A 23083-nucleotide genomic window follows, 5' to 3' on the forward strand; every position below is an offset into this window, starting at 1 on the left:
TGAATTGGGTGGCAAATAGGTCTATCAGAGGAGATCCTATTTCCATGATTATCTGATTGAATATCTCTGTGTGGAGCATCCATTCTGTCGGGCGACGGTTGGTGCGGCCGAGAGAAAGCCTCTGCTAACACATTCTTTGCTCCTGGACTGTGGCAGGCTTTTGATACGATATGTTTAGACTGTCGACTAAATCAACAGTTTGAAACATCGAGTGAGAAGATTCAGTGATCTTGTTGACCCTTGTTTGTTCACATAAAACGCCACTGTTGAGTTGTCTGTGTGAATCATTAACTGAGCGCTCTGTAATAGGTTGCTCCAGTGACCTATATGGCGCTTATGACTGCTTGCATCTCTAGCAGATTTATGTGACATAAGCTCTCTTGAATGCTCCATAGGCCTGACGCTGTCCTGCCGGTAAGGTGGGCTCCCCAACCTTTTAGTGACGTGTCCACGTAGAGATGTGTTTTCGATTCCGGCTCTACTAAGGAGACGCTTATAGCAAACATTCAATCTCTTGGTCCACCAGAGTAGATGTGGTTTGATGTAATCTGGTAGACTGAACGGTAGAGGGTCCTCGAGATGGGCATTGATGAGGACTTGTAATGGACGTAATTGAAGCCTGCCTCTGAGTGTCAAGTCTTGAGCTGATGTGAGTAGTCCCAGTAGCCTCTGCCACTGACGTAGTGGTAACGGGGAGAGAGTAGTAGCTTGGGGATCAGTTGTTGTATCTTGATCCATCTGTCCTCCGGGACTACCATACGATTCTGCGCTGTAAGGAATCGTATACCTAGAAACTGCAGATCCTGCGTGGGCTCTAGGTCCGACTTGAGTAGCTTGATTGTAAAGTTCAGCTGTAGTCTGAGACGCTGTGGATCTGGATCCACCTGTATACCGTCGTCTAGGTAAAATGCATTCCGCAGGCCTTGACGATGTAGGTATGAGACAATAGGCTTGGTTACTCTTGTGAATATCCATGGGGCCGAAGTGATTCCGAAGGGAAGTACTTTCCACTGGTAGTGTATGCCGTCTAGCATAAATCTCAGATATTTCCTTGAACTGGGATGAATCGGAATGTGTAGGTATGCGTCCTGCAGATCTATACTTACCATGTGAATTGTTTATTCCATGAGCAGGAGGCTAGTAATCCTTTTAGCAGGAACGGCTGCGATAGGATCCATAGGAGGCACGGTGATATGATCTACATCATCATCTAACATAAGGTAAGTTTGGGCTGTATCCTCGTTCTTAGAGGGAGAGGCCAGTTGTAATTCGTTTACCATCCAATACCTTATCTCAGCCTCTGAGAAAATGATACCATCGTCCTCCTCTGACGTATTGTCATATGTCAGAGTCCTCGATCTGTAAGAAGATCTATGTGAGGACTGAGGAGAATGGACTGACGAGTGGCTAGTGTATGTAGACCTTGGAGAAGACATCCTTCATGCGGAGATTGTGGGCTTCATTGAACGGTGATGGCAGGCAGGCGCCTGGACTTCTCGAACGCTGAGGGGCTACGAGATGTCCTTCTAGGCGATGTAGAACCACTCTAGCGTCAAGGTCCTACGTGAATGTCTGGAGTCAGTGTCCGATCCGACATATGGCGCTTGCCATGGATGCCCTTCGTGCATGACAAGGTCGTTGCTCGGCGGCTCCTTCTCCGAAGCCTCTTGCAAAGGTGAGGCTCTGGCTCCTTCAGCTTTGGAGGCTGCCTGGGATACCTTATGCAAAGAGCTCAGTTGCCCGGGCAGGGTTGCCGGGAGGCGGTCTAGGGGCTCAGAGGCCCTACGGCTGGCAAAGCTGAGGAGCTCTGAGGCCCTGTATGACTTAATAAGGGGTGGGCTCTGAGGCCCGTGGCTCTGAGGCCTCTGTAAGCCGTAGCAGTCTTCCATCACCCTCATTATGTGGTTGACCAGGTCGTCTGCGCTGGCGTTGAGGGTGTCCTCTCTGTGATAGTGATGAGACCCTCAGTTATAATCTCCGGCGTCAGCGTAGGCATCTCTGATTGCATGTTGATCTGCGCTGAAGTGACGGTAGCCGATACTGGTCACTTCTTATGACATACATCTGGAATGATAATCGAAATGTCATCATCATATAAACATAATTCTGAATATCAGAAGCAAAGTTTTTTAGTAGCCTTCGTGGATTTCCCTTTGACAAGGCTGTAGACCTGGGGGTTTGAGCGCACGTTGAGGAGACAGTGGAAGCTCTTCTAGTTTTAGACTGTGATGAAGGAACGTCCCTGGGAAGCAGGTCGCTTCTAGATATAGCGGATCTCGCCCCACGCTTATCCCCGAAGGTAACTCAGGATATATCTGACTCCGATCTATTAGCCATGACTGTAGATTGTTTCGAGATTTATCTGCCTTCCGTCTCAAAAGCGGAACATAAATATTTATCAAAGGCAGAAATTGGTAAATTAATACATAATTTACAACGAGAAACAATAGAACATGGAGTAATGCATCTAGGGCATTTTAAATGTGGATCGGTAGCAGAGTAACGTAATTTACAAACAGTGCAGATTTTTATTAACGCAAACTGCTGAGTAAACACGGCGAACCGTGAATCAAGCAGCAGAAACACGAATAATTATCAATGCATGTTGAATAAGGATACTAGTTACACCTCTATAGATGAATATAAGAGGTAACAAACTAATATAAATAAAGGATATAGTGTGCAGGGAGACACAGGTGCTCTCACGTCTTGCTCACTGGGCGAAGAAGGAGAGAGTGAGGCACATGGGTTCGGGTGGCGCCCTCGTTCCCGAGCTTGTGGAAGGGAGGTAACTCGTGGTGGGTACTAATGAGTGATTTTTTATTGAAGGGAACTTCAATTGGGAGATACAAGTGTTCCACTAGGTTCGCAAGAAGAAGAAGACAAGCAAATAAGCATGAGTCAGGATAAGAAAACATAAAGATTATGGTTATTTTTCCCATGTTATTAAACTTTGTAAGGTTTGGCTTTTGTGGTCATGTTTCTGCATCATGATCATATCTCATACACCGAACCGAAACGGACCCAACCGAAGACTTGTACCGCAATACATACCGTACCGTGGTAAGTGCATACCAACTCACCCCTACCCATATGTATGTTGTGTGTCATGACTCCTGGAATATCTACGTCTCTGATTGGCCAGCTGCCATTGTGTATATCCCTTGGCTGGATGGATACACAGCCATTATAACTTGAAAAGGTTTGGTTTGATGTCACTAAATATCCACATCAGAATAATTGTGACTGTTCATATCTTTCCAGAAATATATCCTTGTAACATTGGAACTGTAATGATAAAGTTACTAATTCTGTGAATGTGAATAATCTTGAACATTACTTTGAACCATTTTTCAGCTGTCTTCATGGAAACATACTAATTATCTGATTGATACACCTTGTGTGTGGGAGGTTGAAGCAGGCTGCTTCATGCAGAGGAATACTACCCTGTGAATAATGCTTTCAGGTATAGTTCTAATGTTAGATTTGCAGAACTTCAGCAAAAACTGTAAGAAGTTGATGATAATATTCAAAGTACTGTTTCCCTAATCACTACATACCAGTATTCTCATAACTGATTGAAAATATGGCTAAAACTACTACACTTTTGATGAGGATGTTTCTGTTCATCCAATTGGGTTCTGAATGGCTTGTGACGTATTGCATGGAGATGCTGTCATGCAAATAGATTAACTTGGGAACATTTTCAGCTTGGTTTTTAAGTCACATTCCATTAATTGCTGTTAAGGAATGCACAATAACTTGCTGTCAACTGAGTTTTGTAACAGATTAAAATATGTCAGTAATGTCTTACAAAATTTGAGGACACAGTAACAGTTATAATGAGGAAATATAAAGTATATATGAGAATTGCAGTTTACATGTCAGTGGGTCCTACTCCATAACTCACCTTTTAGCTGATGACCACTTATTCGATATGAGATATTCGGCAGCTGACTGGAAGTCGTCAAACACATTCTGCTTGTTGGCACAGTTGCCTGCCTTGTGCCAAGACTCTCCGTATTCACTGGAAATAGACATATTGTACATAACAAACATCTCATTTAAAACCTAGAAAGGTCAAGACAAAGAAATCTCTTCTTTCATGCCACAGTCGTCAATATTCCAGCCATATCAGTGAGCTGTAAATAACTGACTTTAGGACAGACAAACATGTGGTTGATGTCATGAGGTATGTCATGCCTCACACCATCAGGAATGATGACACACGGTGGACAAGATCCCCAAGTGTGAGCACCTGACTCAACATAGTTGTCCCTTACAGAGATCACCGTGGAGATCCAGGGATAGACTTGGTCCATGCATGTCATAAGATGACACACGGTGGACAAGATCCCCAAGTGTGAGCACCTGACTCAACATAGTTGTCCCTTACAGAGATCACCGTGGAGATCCAGGATAGACTTGGTCCATGCATGTCACAAGATGACACACGGTGGACAAGATGCCCAAGTGTCAGCACCTGACTCAACATAGTTGTCCTTACAGAGATCACCGTGGAGATCAGGGATAGATTTGGTCCATGCATGTCATAAGATGACACACGGTGGACAAGATCCCCAAGTGTGAGCACCTGACTCAACATAGTTGTCCTTACAGAGATCACCATGGAGATCAGGGATAGACTTGGTCCATGCATGTCCGCGGTGGACAAGAGAGTTGTCCTTACAGAGATCACCATGGAGACATAGACTTGGTCCATGCATGTCATGGGACACACGGTGGACAAGATGCCCAAGTGTCAGCACCTGGCTAGTTGTCCCTTACAGAGATCGTGGAGATCAAGGATAGATCCAATTGTCCATGCATGATAAGATGATGTGGACAAATCCTGGATTGTCAGCACCAGGACTCAACATAGTTTCCATGCAGAGATCACCGTGGAGCAAGGATAGATGCTGTCCATGCATGTGCAAACAGATGACAAATGAACAAGATCTTACAACCAGCACCTGACTGTGGACATAGTTGTCCTTACAGGAGATCACCGTGGAGATCAGGATAGATGTCTGGTCCATGCATGTCACAAGATGACACCACGGTGGACAAGATCCCTGTACAGTGGCACCTGACTCAACATAGTTGTCCCTTACAGAGATCACCGTGGAGATCAGCACCTGGTCAGCACCTTGGACACATGTCAATACAGTGTTTCAATGAACACTAGAGATGGTACTACTTACCCTCCACCACGGATGTTAGCGATGGCATAGACTCCCCCAAGATGTTGCAGGAAGACAAGCCTGGACGGAGAGAAAGATGGACTGATGGAGATGTTGAATCCTCCGTAGCCATATAACATCACTGGGTGACTTCCATCAAGAACCAAGCCCTGAAACAGGAAGAAATACATGCTATAGCCTACCAATCACCGTAGTCAAGTTATTTGGCAAAGTGAGGACAATTGTTGGACAAAGTGATTTAGTAGCCGCTATGCATCAGGGCATGTCAGCTTAGATGAAAGCCAGAAGGGACGCTTTAAATAGGTGTGACTTTAGTGAAACCTACTAGCAATGTTGCAGACACCAGTGGAAGAAAGTGGTGGTGACGGACCAATGTCCATTATTCGGGCAGCTCTGGGATTTATAGTCATCAGACACTGATTAATGGTGGTAATATCATTTAAACAGTAAAACTTTCTACTTTTACACCTTTATGTGAGTTTACTTTTACGCCTCTTTAAGCAATATTCCAGCAATATCACGGCACAGGACACCAGAAATGGGCTTAACACATTGTACCAAAGTGGGGAATCGAACCCGGGTCTTCGGCATGATGAGCGAACGCTTTAACCACTAGGCTACCCCACAGCCCCGCAGTGCTGGTTAAGCATGTCGTATGAAGCCTTACTGTCTTGCAGATTCACAATTTGTATGCAGATATGTTTGCAGTAAACATTTTAGTTTGCATAAAATGAAAATCATTTTGTGCATTTGAGGATTATATTTCCTCCATTGTTACAGGGTAATATGAAGCTGTAAGTAAACAGTGGCAAGTGACAATACCTTTCTGTGAACAATAAACATAGGGATCTTTGTTCCATCTTTACTGGGAAAGAAAACCTGCTCTGTCTCAAATTTGCTGGTGTCAAAATCCTTTACGTTAATTTCACGGAAAGTCTGAAAAAGAAAACATGTTTTGCATAGTGAACACTTAAAAATGACATACTGCACTCTTTCATTGTCTTGATTTCTTATCGCCTGTGTAGCTGAGGCTCAAAGGAACAGTATGCCAACAGCCCCATGTGTATTTAAATCATGCATGATGTACTTTCCAAGTGTCACGTCACACGTAAAGTTCATGCCTTATCCAGTTCTTAAACCCAAACAAAAGAGCTAAATACAGCTAAGCTAACAACACAGGCACTGTGCAGAGTAAACTCCCATGGCTATTTATGTTTTACTTATGGATGAGCTAGATAATACTAACTCAAACACTATTAGAAGCCAGTATTTATAAAAGCCTAGATCACAATATATGGGTGAATGGAGTAAGTGAGAAAATGTTGCTTTAAGCTGCATCAGCAATTTTGCAGCTATTTGTGGCTGTATGTATGGAACCAATCTCTCTCCCACATACAACTTAGGTAATCAGTTCACATTTTCTGTTAGTTTTATTTTCTAGGAATATTTAGATAAACATGAAACTTTGATTGGGAAAATATTCCAAAACATGCAACACTATTCCCAGTTATGTATTTACCCTTCACCTGCTGTTAATAAAGTCCTGTGACAGGTTAGCTATTGGCAAGCTTCACTGACATGTACTGTAGATGATGTTACACAGACTTACCTTGGGGGTGTACTTGTCTGTCGTCATGTCGCACCTGTAGATGATCCCAGGAGTCAAAAATGATGTGAACTGATAGAAAATCTGAAACAGAAAAATACTTCTTCAGTAATACCTCTAATTAGTTCCAACAGTGACAAAGGTGCCACAAGTCCATCATTAATATAAAGACTCTGTAAGTAATACCCTATAAAATCCTTCCATCAATTCTGTAGCTAAAGAATTCATCAACAGAATAGTTGGTGGACAGTTTTTGCTTTTAACTGATGTACACAATGAAATCTTCTGGGAATGCATTTCCTTTCTTCGATGAATGTTCTTTGTCTAATAAGAAAAGATGAATGATGCATAAATTTTTTGTTCAGTGTTGATTTGAGGTGGTTCTACTAGTGCAGATTAATGCCACTCTTCAGTAGTGCTTGTTTCATGTCACAGTTTAAGATGAATACCCCACTCGAACACAGTATAATAACTTCAAGTTGATCAGACCTGCTTTATCCTCTTAACCACGCAGGGAAACAACAAACATCATCTAAATACGCCTCTTGGTATGAAGCAGATTGAACCACTGGCCGTCTGCTCTATGGGCAGAAGCTACTAGACCACAGTGGTTGTCTAAACAAGAATAATGGATATGACTTAGATGACTTAAACCATACGGTGCCTATCTGCCAAGTGCTTCACCTCATCATACTTCTTCTTCCCTGAGTACCCCACAACTGACCCGACCTCCAGGGGCAGCTGGGACGTCCTTGACCCTGAGCTCAAGTTATGTACATACAGCTCGTTCTGAAAGTAGAGAAACAGAAACGCACTGTTAGTCTCAAAACAGACACCATGAGTCTCCAAACAACATGAATACTATGTGTCTCCAAACACATACACCATGAATCTCCTAAAATGTACATACTGTTAATCTCCAAACAACACACAATATGAACCTCCAAACAACTCACACATCAACCAGTCTTCAAACAACACACAATATGAACCTCCAAACAACACACACATCAACCAGTCTTTAAACAACACACAATATGAACCTCCAAACAACAAACACATCAACCAGTCTTTAAACAACACACAATATGAACCTCCAAACAACACACACATCAACCAGTCAACCAGTCAATATTCCAAACAACAAACAACAACACAACACACAATATGAAACCCCAAACAATACACATCAACCAGTCTTTAAACAACACACAATATGAACCTCCAAACAACACACATCAACCAGTCTTTAAACAACACACATAATATGAACCTCAAACAACAAACACATCAACCAGTCTTTAAACAACACACAATATGAACCTCCAAACAACACACACATCAACCAGTCTTTAAACAACACACAATATGAACCTCCAAACAACACACACATCAACCAGTCTTTAAACAACACACAATATGAACCTCCAAACAACACACACATCAACCAGTCTTTAAACAACACACAATATGAACCTCCAAACAACACACACATCAACCAGTCTTTAAACAACACACAATATGAACCTCCAAACAACACACATCATCAACACACAATATGAACCTCCAAAGTCACATCAACCAGTGTTTTAAACAACACACAATATGAACCTCCAAACAACACATCAACCAGTGTTTAAACAACACACAATATGAACCTCCAAACAACACACACATCAACCAGTCTTTAAACAACACACAATATGAACCTCCAAACAACACACACATCAACCAGTGTTTAAACAACACACAATATGAACCTCCAAACAACACACACATCAACCAGTGTTCAAACAACACACAATATGAACCTCCAAACAACACACACCATGTGAAAAATTTCAATTACAATTTTTTTTCAAAGTCATTTTCAATTTATATTGTGACCAGTAACAACAGCGTGTGAAATTTGTGTTCTCTGACTTAAACAGTTTGGGGAAAAACCTGTCCAACTTTTTCACAGTATGCGCTAAGTTGAAAATCATGGAGCATGGACCAGAAGTCTGTAACAAATATACTTACATAAGCATGCACTGTATGTGATAGATCTCACCTTGACATCTTTCAAGTAGCAGAGGATGAGCTTGTCTTTGTTGACGCAGGCAGCCCACTCAAGCACACACTTCTCATCCTCATCGACCAGGGTTGTCCAGTTACTCTGAAACATCATCACACCATCTGTATCTTGTACACAACAAACATAGAATCACCATATCAAGGGTATGAGGAGGATAACAGCAGCAGCAGCAGCAGCATTGTTTAAACATGGCATGTATCACGTATTAGAATAAATGTATATCAATAGTGGCATAATAATGGAACCATCCTACGTATGCATACATCCATTTCCTTTCAATGAGTGTCTGAGTTTAGTTATAATCTAGACTGGACCAGACAATCTAGTGATCAGCATGAACAGCATGAGCATCGATCTTCATAATTGAGATACAATGACATGTGTCAACCAAGTCAGCGAGCCTGACCACCCGATCCTGTTAATTCACCTCTTAAAACAAGCATGGGTAACTGAAGATCAATTTTAACCCTGATCTTTACAGGCTCATTTCTTTTTCAAAGATGAGGACTTTCTTATCAGTATTTACTTGAACTTTTAGATCACTGATAAAAGCTCAGTGGAGTAGTGGAGAGAACTGTCCTTGGAAGCTCCAGCTTCCGCCACCACTACCACTATCTACACATTGCCTTCATATTGTCCACTCAATCCTCATTTAATTGCCTTTCACAAAAGCATATTATAGGTCATATCTGCTCCAGAGGAAACAGGGGCGACCCTCTGGAAGATAATATGAGGACCAGTTATAGACAGTTGATGATATTGTACGAGGAGTGGCTTTAGGGTGTGACTAGGATGTCCTCCCAGACACATGTTTGTACCTCATCAGGGTCAGCCAAGTCGATGGTAATGAGTTTGTATCGTGATGCATTCAGGTTGGTCTTGAAGATGAACTTGCTGCCTTCATTTGTGATGTACTGAAACATGCAGAGCGTACTTTAAGTATATTGGTAGGCTAAAACAAGAAACCACATACAATCATATCAAGTTGATGTTCTATCACTGTGCATAGGGGATCTGTGTTATTTATGGGATCTGTGTTGTATTAATATCAGTACTTGACTTAGAAAGTGGAACCCCACATATAACATATGCTGCATTTAACCACTTTCCTCAAGGCAGTGTCTATTCAGTGTTTGAATGAGTTGTACTATGTTGTACTTGAAATAGTCAGTGTTGTCATTTCTTCAAGGCAGTGTCTATTCAGTGTTTGAATGAGTTGTACTGTGTTGTACTTGAAATAGTCAGTGTTGTCATTTCTTCAAGGCAGTGTCTATTCAGTGTTTGAATGAGTTGTACTATGTTGTACTTGAAATAGTCAGTGTTGTCACTTCCTTTCATGTTACATCATGTTTAAGAAACTGACCAAGGTCTGGTAATGTTTCTATTTAACAATCTAATCTCATAAAGTTGGTGAACTTCAAGGCACAATCAGCTGATTAAGACTGGTAAGAAACAGAGTATCACGGTAACATGGAAATTGTAGGGTCTGGGAAACAGCCATCTGGCCAGCTGGTCGTTATCAGTTGACCGTATTGACCTATATCTGGACCTGTAAAACAGGGTTTTACATGACGCAGGATTCCTGCGTATTTGATGCAACAATTTTGTTAACGACTCTCAAAATACTGTTATACAAGTCCAGGGCTCCAGATAATTTTTCATGATCAGGAGTACGTACTCCTTATTTTTCAACATACTGGAAAACAATAAGAGTACATTAAGGGTACTGAATGGAAATAATGGAGTATCAGTAATCTTGTGTTTCATTTCATATATGCACCACAACATTAGTACACTTGTGTAAACAGGTCAATAAACAATAAAACAATACTTTTTCAGATAAATACGTCTGTAAATGATTCTAGTACAGTACACCATTAGCTGTGATGCGTATCTGCTATGTTTCCTGATTTATTTCCTACCATATCGTGCTTATTTTATATCCGTACATATGCCGATACGGCCCTTATCTGGAGCCCTGCGAGTCAACCTTGACACAGGTTTTATAGATGGCCCTCACAATTCAGTTCAATAAAATCGATTTGATAAGCAAGAAATTATTGTTCGATGATAGTTTGACTTTTGCAGAGCTGTCAGATTGATCCAGAGAACTCAGAGGAGACAGTAATCCTGGCTGTTTGAACTGAACAATGCTGTAGTTTCATTTGGTGGTGTGACATACAGAGTTACATACTGAGAATGATAAACACAAAGAAATATTAAATTTACATGACTCCCAAAAATTGAAAATGACTCCCAAAAATAAATATTGTGAGTCACCATGACTCCCATTTTTAAAAGTCTGTGTAAAACCCTGGTAAAATTTGACTTTGCAAATACAAACATCTGAACAACTTGAATAAGTATTATACTGGGAAGTCGATTACTGGATTGTGCTCAGTCAGAGATTCTTGGGCACTTGGACACCAAGTAATATAGCAGATAGAGCTAAGATAAGTCCAAAAACAAACTGGGGTCAGCATTGTACAGTCACAGTGTACTGGGGTCAGCGTTGTACTGTCACAGTGTACTAGGGTCAGTGTTGTACTGTCACAGTGTACTGGGGTCAGTGTTGTACTGTGTACTGGGGTCAGTGTTGTACTGTGTACTGGGGTCAGCATTGTACTGTCACTGTGTACTGGGGTCAGCGTTGTACTGTCACTGTGTACTGGGGTCAGCGTTGTACTGTCACTGTGTACTGGGGTCAGCGTTGTACTGTCACTGTGTACTGGGGCCAGCATTGTACTGTCACTGTGTACTGGGGTCAGCGTTGTACCGTCACAGTGCACTGGGGTCAGTGTTGTACTGTCACAGTGCACTGGGGTCAGCATTGTACTGTTACATTGTACTGGGGTCAGTGTTCTACTGTCACTGTGTACTGGGGTCAGTGTTGTACTTACTGGGGTACTGTCACAGTGCACTGGGGTCAGCAGTGTTGTAATGTTAGTGTTTACATTGTACTGGGGTCAGTGTTGTACTGTCACTGTGTACTGGGGTCAGCATTGTACTGTCATTGTGTACTGGGGTCAGCGTTGTACTGTCACAGTGTACTGGGGTCAGCGTTGTACCGTCACAGTGCACTGGGGTCAGTGTTGTACTTTCACAGTGCACTGGGGTCAGCATTGTACTGTTACATTGTACTGGGGTCAGTGTTGTACTGTCACTGTGTACTGGGGTCAGCATTGTACTGTCACTGTGTACTGGGGTCAGCATTGTACTGTCACTGTGTAACAGGGATAAATCCAGGGATTGTGTATTGTGTACATACATTTATAATTAATCATTTTCATTATTGTTCTTATTTCAGGTGATCCGACAGACGACTTCTCTATACATTACATACCGGGGTATATGTTATATGTTGTCAATCCAGTTGCATCTTGTCTTTGCCTTAACTGTTCAGTTCTGTGTTACAGGGCTGGTTCATTGTGTATTTAAGGGTATCTGGGTCGATCTACTTTTATGTCATTGTCTTTAGTTGTTTTAACAATAGCCCAGGCTCAGCTTCTCAGTTGATTGGTTTAATTTCAAATATACTTCTCACCGCCATGTTACTAATCAGTTTTGCACCACACAGTCTCTACATGAGGACTGTTTAGAAGATTGAGTTTGGATCTAAGGTTAGTAATTATACTGTTTGTAATATTTACATAGCTAATTAAACCCTAATATAAATAATTGTATAACATAGGCACAAATATGTTCAAGATAAATCAAATGTAAATATTTACACAGTATGCTATTTTACCTGTATGAATGTATGTATGGTTGGTTTTGCTATATGTTTATGTTGGCTTGTGGTTCTTGTTTTACAAATGATGTATATGATGTAAGATTGATCTATTTCATCAATTCTGTATCTTGTTTGTAACTCCATAGTGGTAGTTTCAGAGTATGTATATATGTTGGTATAATGGTATTATTTTATGTGTGTTGTCTCATGGACAATACCTCTCATCAGTGTATCCTGTTTTATGTAGGATTATTGCGATGTTGGCTGCCCGGCTGCTGGGTGCTTGAGCACACTCCGTGTTACCCACAGGGTAGGTTTCATTGTCTGTTTTATAGTCTGTTTCATGATATGCCACATGAAATGTCACTTGTAATAGTAACAATAGTATATGCCATTTTTCATAACCTGCGTGAGATTATGTAAGACAGGTACAGTGTTGTACTGTCACTGTGTACTGGGGTCATTGGTGTACTGTGTACTGGGGTCAGTGTTGTACTGATGTACTGGGGTGAGCATTGTTGTGTCACTGTGTAATGGGGTCATTGGTGTACTGTGTACTGGGGTCAGTGTTGTACTGTCACTGTGTACTGGGGTCAGTGTGTACTGAGTACTGGGGTCAGTGTTGTACTGTGGGTCAGTGTTTGTACTGTCACTGTGTACTGGGGTCAGTGTTGTACTATCACTGTGTACTGGGGTCAGTGTTGTACTGTGTGTACAGTGTGTACTGGGGTCAGTGTGTTACTGTCACTGTGTACTGGGGTCAGTGTTGTACCGTCACTGTGTACTGGGGTCAGTGTTGTACTGTACTGTGCTGGGGTACTGTACTGGGGTCAGTGTTGTACTGTCACAGTGTACTGGGGTCAGTGTTGTACTGTCACTGTGTACTGGGGTCAGTGTTGTACTGTCACTGTGTACTGGGGTCAGCGTTGTACTGTCACAGTGTACTGGGGTCAGTGTTGTACTGTCACAGTGTACTGGGGTCAGTGTTGTACTGTCACAGTGTACTGGGGTCAGTGTTGTACTGTCACTGTGTACTGGGGTCAGCATTGTACTGTCACTGTGTACTGGGGTCAGCATTGTACTGTCACTGTGTAACAGGGATAAATCCAGGGATTGTGTATTGTGTACATACATTTATAATTAATCATTTTCATTATTGTTCTTATTTCCAGGTGATCCGACAGGCGACTTCTCTATACATTATATACCCGGGGTATATGTTATATGTTGTCAATCCAGTTGCATCTTGTCTTTGCCTTAACTGTTCAGTTCTGTGTTACAGGGCTGGTTCATTGTGTATTTAAGGGTATCTGGGTCGATCTACTTTATGTCATTGTCTTTAGTTGTTTTAACAATAGCCCAGGCTCAGCTTCTCAGTTGATTGGTTTAATTTCAAATATACTTCTCACCGCCATGTTACTAATCAGTTTTGCACCACACAGTCTCTACATGAGGACTGTTTAGAAGATTGAGTTTGGATCTAAGGTTAGTAATTATACTGTTTGTAATATTTACATAGCTAATTAAACCCTAATATAAATAATTGTATAACATAGGCACAAATATGTTCAAGATAAATCAAATGTAAATATTTACACAGTATGCTATTTTACCTGTATGAATGTATGTATGGTTGGTTTTGCTATATGTTTATGTTGGCTTGTAGTTCTTGTTTTACAAATGATGTATATGATGTAAGATTGATCTATTTCATCAATTCTGTATCTTGTTTGTAACTCCATAGTGGTAGTTTCAAGTATGTATATATGTTGATATCATGGTATTATTTTCTGTGTTGTCTCATGGACAATACCTCTCATCAGTGTATCCTATTTTATGTAGGATTATTGCACGTGTTGGCTGCCCGGCTGCTGGGTGCTGGAGCACACTCCCGTGCAACCCACAGGGTAGGTTTCATTGTCTGTTTTTATAGTCTGTTTCATGATATGCCACATGAAATGTCACTTGTAATAGTAACAATAGTATATGCCATTTTTCATAACCTGCGTGAGATTATGTAAGACAGGTACAGTGTTGTACTGTCACTGTGTACTGGGGTCATTGGTGTACTGTGTACTGGGGTCAGTGTTGTACTGAGTACTGGGGTGAGTGTTGTACTGTGTAATGGGGTCATTGGTGTACTGTGTACCGGGGTCAGTGTTGTACTGTCACTGTGTACTGGGGTCAGTGTTGTACTGAGTACTAGGGTCAGTGTTGTACTGTGTAATGGGGTCAGTGTTGTACTATCACTGTGTACTGGGGTCAGTGTTGTACTGTCACTGTGTACTGGGGTCAGTGTTGTACTGTGTACTGGGGTCAGTGTTGTACTATCACTGTGTACTGGGGTCAGTGTTGTACTGTCACTGTGTACTGGGGTCAGTGTTGTACTGTGTACTGGGGTCAGTGTTGTACTGTGTACTGGGGTCAGTGTTGTACTGAGTACTGGGGTCAGTGTTGTACTGTAACAGTGTACTGGGGTCAGTGTTGTACTGTGTACTGGGGTCAGTGTTGTACTGAGTACTGGGGTCAGTGTTGTACTGTGTACTGGGGTCAGTGTTGTACTGTGTACTGGGGTCAGTGTTGTACTGTGTACTGGGGTCAGTGTTGTACTGTAACAGTGTACTGGGGTCAGTGTTGTACTGTGTACTGGGGTCAGTGTTGTACTGTGTACTGGGGTCAGTGTTGTACTGAGTACTGGGGTCAGTGTTGTACTGTAACAGTGTACTGGGGTCAGTGTTGTACTGTAACAGTGTACTGGGGTCAGTGTTGTACACTCAGTGTGTACAGTGGTCTGTGTTGTAATTAGGCTCACCTCATATTCAGCATCAAAGTTATCCACAATCTTGACGTAGGGCAAAACACCTGAAACATAAAACAAAATGTAATTTTTAGAGTAAAATTGATATTTTATACTTATCCTGACTCATGCTTATTGCTTGTCTTCTTCTTCTTTGCAGAACTTAGTGGAACCGTGTATCTCCTAATTGAAGTTCCCTTCAATAAAGAAATTACTAATGAGTACTCACCCGAGGTTACCTCCCTGCCCAAGCTGAGCGAGGGCAGAAGCCACCTCAACCCATGTGCCCCACTCTCTCCTCATATACTGAGCCCAACACTTGGATTTCCAGTGGGTGGGGAGGATGGGGGAGTTACCTCATGAGTCAGGATAAGTATAAAATATCAATTTTACTCTAAAATTACATATTTTTCCTTATCCTGACTCATGCTTATTGCTTGTAGAATCCGGACGGAAAGGAGGTGGGTTTTAATATATAATACTTTGGATTTTAATAATTAGTGATTTGAACTGTGATGATTGTAATAACCCTATGGGAACTTCATAAAGGCACTGAACTGATGAATTCCTGCTGCTAACTTATCAGCTGCCATATAAAGGTTATTACAATGTACTTTATTATGATAAAAGTATATATAACATTAATACAATGCTTAAGACTAATAGACTTAAGCTTGTTAATATGATAGCATAAACTCCTTAGAGTTTGTTAGCTAAAATACTTTTATGATATAAACATAGTACTGAGCTTAAGATATGAATAAACTTAAGCTATATATATAATAGCAAAACTTCGTAGAGAGTTTGTTAGCTAATATATTTTTATGATATGAGTATAGTACTGTGCTTAAGATATAATTAACTTAAGCTACCTAAATAGCCAAAAACTCCGTTAGAGTTTGTTAGCTATTACATTTTATAATGTAACCATAATGCTTAAGATATGATGAAACTTAAGCTAAATATATAATAGCAAAAACTCTTTAGAGTTTGTTAGCTAATATACTTATATGATATAAACATAGTACTGAGCTTAAGATATGAATAAACTTAAGCTACATATATAATAGCAAAAAACTCCGTGAGAGTTTGTTAGCTATTACATTTTTTATAATGTAACCATAATGCTTAAGATATGATGAAACTTAAGCTAAATATATAATAGCAAAAACTCTTTAGAGTTTGTTAGCTAATATACTTATATGATATAAACATAGTACTGAGCTTAAGATATGAATAAACTTAAGCTACATATATATAATAGCAAAAAACTCATTAGAGTTTGTTAGCTAATACATGTTATAATGTAACCATAATGCTTAAGATATAATGAAACTTAAGCTAAATATATAATAGCAAAAAACTCTTTAGAGTTTGTTAGCTAATATATTTTATGATATGAGTATAGTACTGTGCTTAAGATATAATTAACTTAAGCTACATATATAATAGCAAAAACTCCGTAGAGTTTGTTAGCTAATATATTTTTATGATATGAGTATAGTACTGTGCTTAAGATATAATTAACTTAAGCTACATATATAATAGCAAAAACTCTGTAGAGTTTGATAGCTAACACATTTATAATGTAACCATAGTACTGAGCTTAAGATATGATTAACTTAAGCTAAATATATAATAACAAACTCCATTAGAGTTGTTAGCTTATATATTGTATGATATAATAACCATAGTACTGAGCTTAAGATAATAAAAGAACTTAAGCAAAATATATATAGCATGTAGCTATTTAGTACTGTTATAAAATAAGTAGAAATCTGTAAGATTGACTTATCTTCTCGAGGAACTGTCAACTGTTGTCTGCGGGACCATGGGACCCAATTGGTGGATACCTGAGGCGTCCTCGGTGGTGATATCTCTCAGATAGTGGTTGGCAAACACCATATCGGATCTCAGAATTAACCCTCCATTATGTTATTTCAATTGCACTTGTCCAGTAGAGCAAGTGTAGATGTTAGCTCTAATATCATGAGGGATTAGAAGCTCTTGGAGGGTCGAGTCCTGCAGTCTTGTAGGCGCGTAGTATGACAGTTTTGATCCAAAGGAGATAGTAGTGCGTGAGACTTCAGTCTGCGTAGCTTGTTGATAGAGGAAATAAATCTCTTGAATTTTTCCCTCCTGTTTGGCTCGGTGGAGATATATTTTCAGTGCTCTACTGGCCATCGTGATAGATTCATTGTATCATGGGGTCCAAGTATATCAGCAAAGCGTGTTCATAAACCTCACTTGTGAGGTGTTGGAACACTATAATCAGATCCCAAGTTGGGCGTGAAACTTCCGTTTTAATCCTCTAATCGGAAGCTTCGTAGCAAAGGCGGTAACTGGGTTTAGGTTAACTTGGCCCGTTCTCAGTTATGACAGAGCTATTGCTGCAAGATAGGTGGACAAGTTGAGCCTTATAAAATCTTAGTCTGACGTAGATAACATAAGTAGTCAGCCACTTGAGGATGAGTAGCATATCTAGCTGTAAATCCTTCCTTTGCAGCATAATTGACAAACTGTGCCATTTGTCATCATTATAAGTTGCAAGTTGAGTTACGCAGGGCAAGCTAGACTGCTTTGCTGCTCTGGCTGAATAACTTGTTATTCAGACACGCATGCTGATACAATCCATGCGTGAAGTTGGAATATATCTGGCTTTCCGCGCTTGTTTGGTGTGCGGATGTATTAACAGATTCGAGCACTCTGTAAGATGTAGTATTGGTTGTCGATTTCTTGAATAAGAGTTGGAAACCACGTTCTGCTGGTCCAGTCAGTAGGCGACCAAATTCAGATGGAGGCTCTGCGTTTGACTGATTTAGAGTAAACTTGTGAGATTAACGCTGGTGGCGGAACAGCGTCTGGCGTTGAGTCCTTCCACGATATGCTTAGTGCTTCTGTTGCCAAAGCTAGTGGGTCTGGAACTGGCGATCACGAATGCTGTCAGTTGTTTGTTGAATCAGTGGCAAATAGGTCTATTAGTGTAGTTCCTATTTCCTTGATAATTTGAGTGAATATCTCTGTATGGAGCATTCATTCTGTCGGCGATGGTATGTGTGGCGAGAGAGGCGTCTGCTATCACATTCTTTGCTCCTGGAATGTGATATGCTCTGACATGTATGTTGAGATTGTCGATTAAATCGAACAATTGAAAACATAGAGTCGATAGGTTCGGGGACCTGGTTGAGCTTAGTTTGTTCACATAAAGCGCCACTGTCGAATTGACTGTGTGAATCATCCACTGGGTATACTGTAGTAAGTTGCTCCAGTGCATTAAAGGCGTTTATTACTGCTTGCATCTCTAGCAGATTTATGTGTAATATGCTCTCTTGATTGCTCATAGCCCTGATGCGTCCTGTTGGCAAGATGGGCTCCCCAACCTCGTAGTGACACATCGTGAGAGAAGTGTTATCGATTCCAGCTCTATTAGCGAGGCGCCTATTCAAACATTCGATCTCTTGGTCCACCATAGTAGATGAGGTTTGACCTGAACCCGATAAATTGAGCGGTAGAGATTCGTCTAGATCGAATTGATGATGACTTGTAGCGGATGTAATAGTAGTCTGCCTCTGCCTGTCATATCTTGAGCTGAAGTCGCGTAACCCCAACAGGCTCTGTCACTGTCGTAGTGGTAGCGGAGATAGTAAGGCTTAATGGAATGACTGTTGGATCTTGATCCATGGTCCTCGGTACAATTATCACGATTCTCGCGCCGTTACAAATCAAAAACCTAGAATAGCAGAACTTGCGAAGGTTCTAGGTCCAACTTAAGTAGGTTTACTAACCATCTAGTTGTGTTAGTAGCTTGATGATGAATTCAACTGTAGTCTGAGACGCTATGGATTTGGATCCATTTGTATCCCGTCGAGTTAAATTCGCTGCGAAGTCCTTGACGATGTAGGTGCACAACCAGGGGTGACTGCCATCGTTGAACTTTATGTAAAAATTCGCCTGACTGCCGTGCCCTCGTCCTTACTTGACAGGGGAGGTCTCTAACCTCAAGAAGGCAGCCCAATCATAAAGGTTCAGATTAGCTGGACTGTAAGGAGGCTTGCTCGTTCACTGATATATTGTTGTCACTTGCAACCTATGTCTTGAACTGTGAACTATGATCGACCTCTGCGTAGGGCGTTGTCCATCTCGGTCCAATCAGAACAAGGCATTTTGATTCTGTAGAGTACCCGAGCTGTGATGTCACCGGTGTAGCAGGAAAAGGAACCTTGTATAATATAGTGCCGTCGTTGATATTAGAACAATCGTCGGTCTTCACCGTAGCTTCGAAGTTACCCGAGTGACCACGTGTTTGAGGGTTAATGGTGCTTAGCGAAACCTCCGGGCGAAATACCTCGCTCTGTAATATTAATGCTGGGTAGGTTATTTTCCAGGCTGTCGTGAAAATAACTTCAGTCTTGAAGATAATTCCGACTTCCTTATATAAGGTTCAATAAAACTTGCAAGTTGTCAGCTTGTAGACTGTTAAAGCTGAACTTGTTGTACATATTTCTTCTCAGGAAATTGTTGACGATTATGAGTTTTACTCGCTGTAACAAGGCTGCTGTACAATTTCGTTATTGAATTGTCTGTAGATCTGCGTAATGGTCGCATGTAGATAATAATCGTATCGTAGTCGGGATTGCATACCTAGCAATCTATCACGGAAATGTTGATTCCTGTGAAGATCTGAAGCGTCGTTGATGCCCTTGATGTAGGTAGTCGGCGAAGATCCTTAATTAGGCTCTTCATCTGTTGATAAATTAATACAGCGACGTTCTGTGTTGTAAATAGCCTGTGCAATTGTCTTCGCGTAGGCTTGTAGACGGGATATGGCATACAGTTGATAGACAACTCATGCGATGTCTTGAACGGACTGACGAGTGGCTATATATGACGAGTGGCTAGTATATGGAGACCTTGGAGGAGACTTCCTCGGCGAACGCCGGGGATATATCTTATCTCAGCATCTGAGAAAATGATACCATCCTCCTCTTCTGACGTATGGTCATATGTCGGAGTCCTAGATCTATAGGAAGATCTATGAGAGGACTGTGGAGAACGGACTGGCGAGTGGCTAGTGTCACGGAGACCTTGGAAGACATCCTTAGCGAAGGCTGGGGGGGCTTCCATGAGCGGTGAGAAGCCATAAGCGCTGTGGGCTTCTCGAACACTGGGGGCCCAGCGAGCGCTGGGGGCTTAGCGAACGCTGGGGGCTTCCGTTAAGCTCTTCTAAGCGAGGTAGAAATGGAACCACTTAGCCAGCGTCCGCCAGCGAATGTCACCGAGTCAGTGTCGAATCGACATATGGCTTGCCATGAGCGACCTCTGTGAATTACAAGGTGCGTGCTCGTGGCGCTCCTTCTCCGTGAAGCCTCTCGCAATAGGTGAGGCTCTAGCTCCTTCGCCGGAGGTGGCCTGAGACTTCCTATGCAAAGAGCTTCGCTCGGGCTGGGATGCCCTTGCCAGCGGGTGGCGTCTGTGGGCTCTGGGGCCCTCACAGCGAAGCCAAAGGCGGGCTCTGGGGCCCTGTATGACTTAATATGGGTTGGGCTCTGGGGCCCGTGGCTCTGGGGCCTCTGTAAACCGTAACGGTCTTCCATCAGCCTCATGATTTGGTTGACCAGGTGCGTCTGAGGCGGTCTGCTGATGATGAGGGTTCTCTCTCTGCGAAGGTGGCGGGACCCTCAGTCAAAATTTCTGGTGACAGCGTAGGCATCTCGGTTGTGTGCTAATCTGCGCTGAGGTGACAGTCGCAGATACAGGGCGTTTCTTGTGGCGAACATCTGGAATGATAATCGGAATGTCATCATCATATAAGGTTAATTCTGTGACTGGTAAAATATCAGAGGCAAAATTATTAGATTTTGTAGATTTCCCTTTGGCGTAGTTGTAGACCTGGGTGTCTGAAGCGTCACGAGATGATATGGGCGCTTTGCTAGTCTTAGACTGAGAAGGCGGCAGATCTTGAGATGCAGGTAAGCTTCTTGGACATAGCGGACTCGTCCCGCTTATCCCGAGGGAAACTCAGGCATGCCACCAGCCCGGTGGTGGGTGCGATCAGTCAACAGTTGACAGGGTATATTAGCTTCCGATCTATTAGCCATGACTGAAGATTGTTTGCGAGATTTATCTGCCTTCCGTCTCAAAAGCGGAACATAGATATTTATCAAAGGCAGAAATTGGTAAATTAATACATAATTTACAACTAGAAACAATAGAACATGGAGTAATGCAACTAGGGCATTTTAAATGTGGATCGGTAGCTGAATAGCGTAGTTTACAACCTGTGTAGATTCTCATTGCGTAAACTGCTGAACAAACACGGCGAACCGTGAATAAAACAGCAGAAACACGACTAATAATCAATGCAAGTTGAATAAGGATACTAGTAACACCTCTATAAATGAATATAAGAGGTACTAAACTAAATATAAATAAAGGATATAGTGTGTCGGGAGACACAGGTGCTCTCACGACCAGCTCACTGGGAAGAAGAAGGAGAGTGAGGCACATGGGTTGAGGTGGCCCTCGTTCCAGCTTGGGCAGGGAGGTAACTTCGTGGTGAGTACTAATTAGTGATTTCTTTATTGAAGGGAACTTCAATTGGGAGATACACGTGTTCCACTAGGTTCGCAAGAAGAAGAAGACAAGCAATAAGCATGAGTCAGGATAAGGAAAAATAAACTTAATAGGGAGTAGTGGTGTACAGGAAAGCATTTGAGTGACATTTTAGGGACCTGATTTAAGATGGAGTCAAAGAGGGAGAATTATGTTTTGAGCGATAACTTGCTGACACTAACCTTTAATCTCATTCTGCAATGACTTGAGGTCAACATAGTAGAGCCTGTTGACCGGGTCGCATCCCTCATGGATGGTCACCACCAGGTACCGGCCACAGTCACTGACCTCTGCACCACTGCAACACATCAACTATGGAGACTGAAGGTCAAACTTATGACAAACTACTACATTCTACACATTGGGCATCCAATCTGCAGGCATTGGACAGTTGGTAAAAAAAACAAACTACTTGCATCAAAACGTTATATAAGTATGGAGTGAGTGCATGCCACTTTGAAGAGTATTCCAGTTCTGCATATGGGGGAAAACTTGAAGCTATGCAGGTGGTACATGGTTATGTCTTTGTTAAACCCAATGGGTATTGTGCTGATAACTTAGAAACTTAACTGAGTGATACATGCATTAAATATGCCATAATTTAAGTAGTTCAATGTCATATTTTTTGCGGTTTACCCATTATATGTCAATAATATGTTTTCACAATAAAAATACATGTAGCGCAGGAAGTTCCAAAGGTGACAATTACATTGACTATGTTTTTTATGACCTGTTTGTTTACCTGAATTCACTAAAGGCATATGCAGTTTTTACAGCACTCAACAAATCTTTTTTCTCCCTATGAAACAAAAACAGGTAGAACACTCTTCTCTGGGGATGGATCTCTCAGACTCACATCATCCATCGAGGTTGTTCTGGAAACTCGGCAACAAGGACATCCTCTGACTGGTCTGTTCCGATCCTATGATAGAAGAGCTTCTGATCAACATTCATGGTGGTTTCTGTCCCGTCTGACTTGCCTTGTTGCTCCAGGTATCTCTGTGGTGCAGAAACTCATCATGAAGGACGGAGAGACTGATCGAATTACTGATAC

The 23083-nt window shown here is 41.6% G+C and overlaps 1 protein-coding gene across 1 annotated transcript in view; it reads right to left on the reverse strand.

Annotated features, from left to right (window-relative positions):
* Positions 1–23083, reverse strand: part of LOC124281222 (prolyl endopeptidase-like) — a 37518-nt gene that overhangs the window by 8649 nt on the left and 5786 nt on the right. The window contains exons 6-15 of the mRNA XM_046717245.1: positions 22886–23028; positions 22212–22327; positions 15433–15482; positions 9706–9801; positions 8864–8968; positions 7495–7599; positions 6814–6894; positions 6027–6140; positions 5205–5353; positions 3911–4027 (exon numbers count right to left, since the gene is read on the reverse strand). Coding sequence (XP_046573201.1) covers positions 3911–4027; positions 5205–5353; positions 6027–6140; positions 6814–6894; positions 7495–7599; positions 8864–8968; positions 9706–9801; positions 15433–15482; positions 22212–22327; positions 22886–23028 — 1076 coding nt within the window. The remainder of the gene's footprint in view (positions 1–3910; positions 4028–5204; positions 5354–6026; positions 6141–6813; positions 6895–7494; positions 7600–8863; positions 8969–9705; positions 9802–15432; positions 15483–22211; positions 22328–22885; positions 23029–23083) is intronic.

The sequence above is a fragment of the Haliotis rubra genome, unplaced genomic scaffold (assembly GCF_003918875.1).
Source record: "Haliotis rubra isolate DU_JTF1 unplaced genomic scaffold, ASM391887v1 Scf280, whole genome shotgun sequence".
In the NCBI taxonomy this organism is placed as follows: Eukaryota; Metazoa; Mollusca; class Gastropoda; order Lepetellida; family Haliotidae; genus Haliotis; species Haliotis rubra.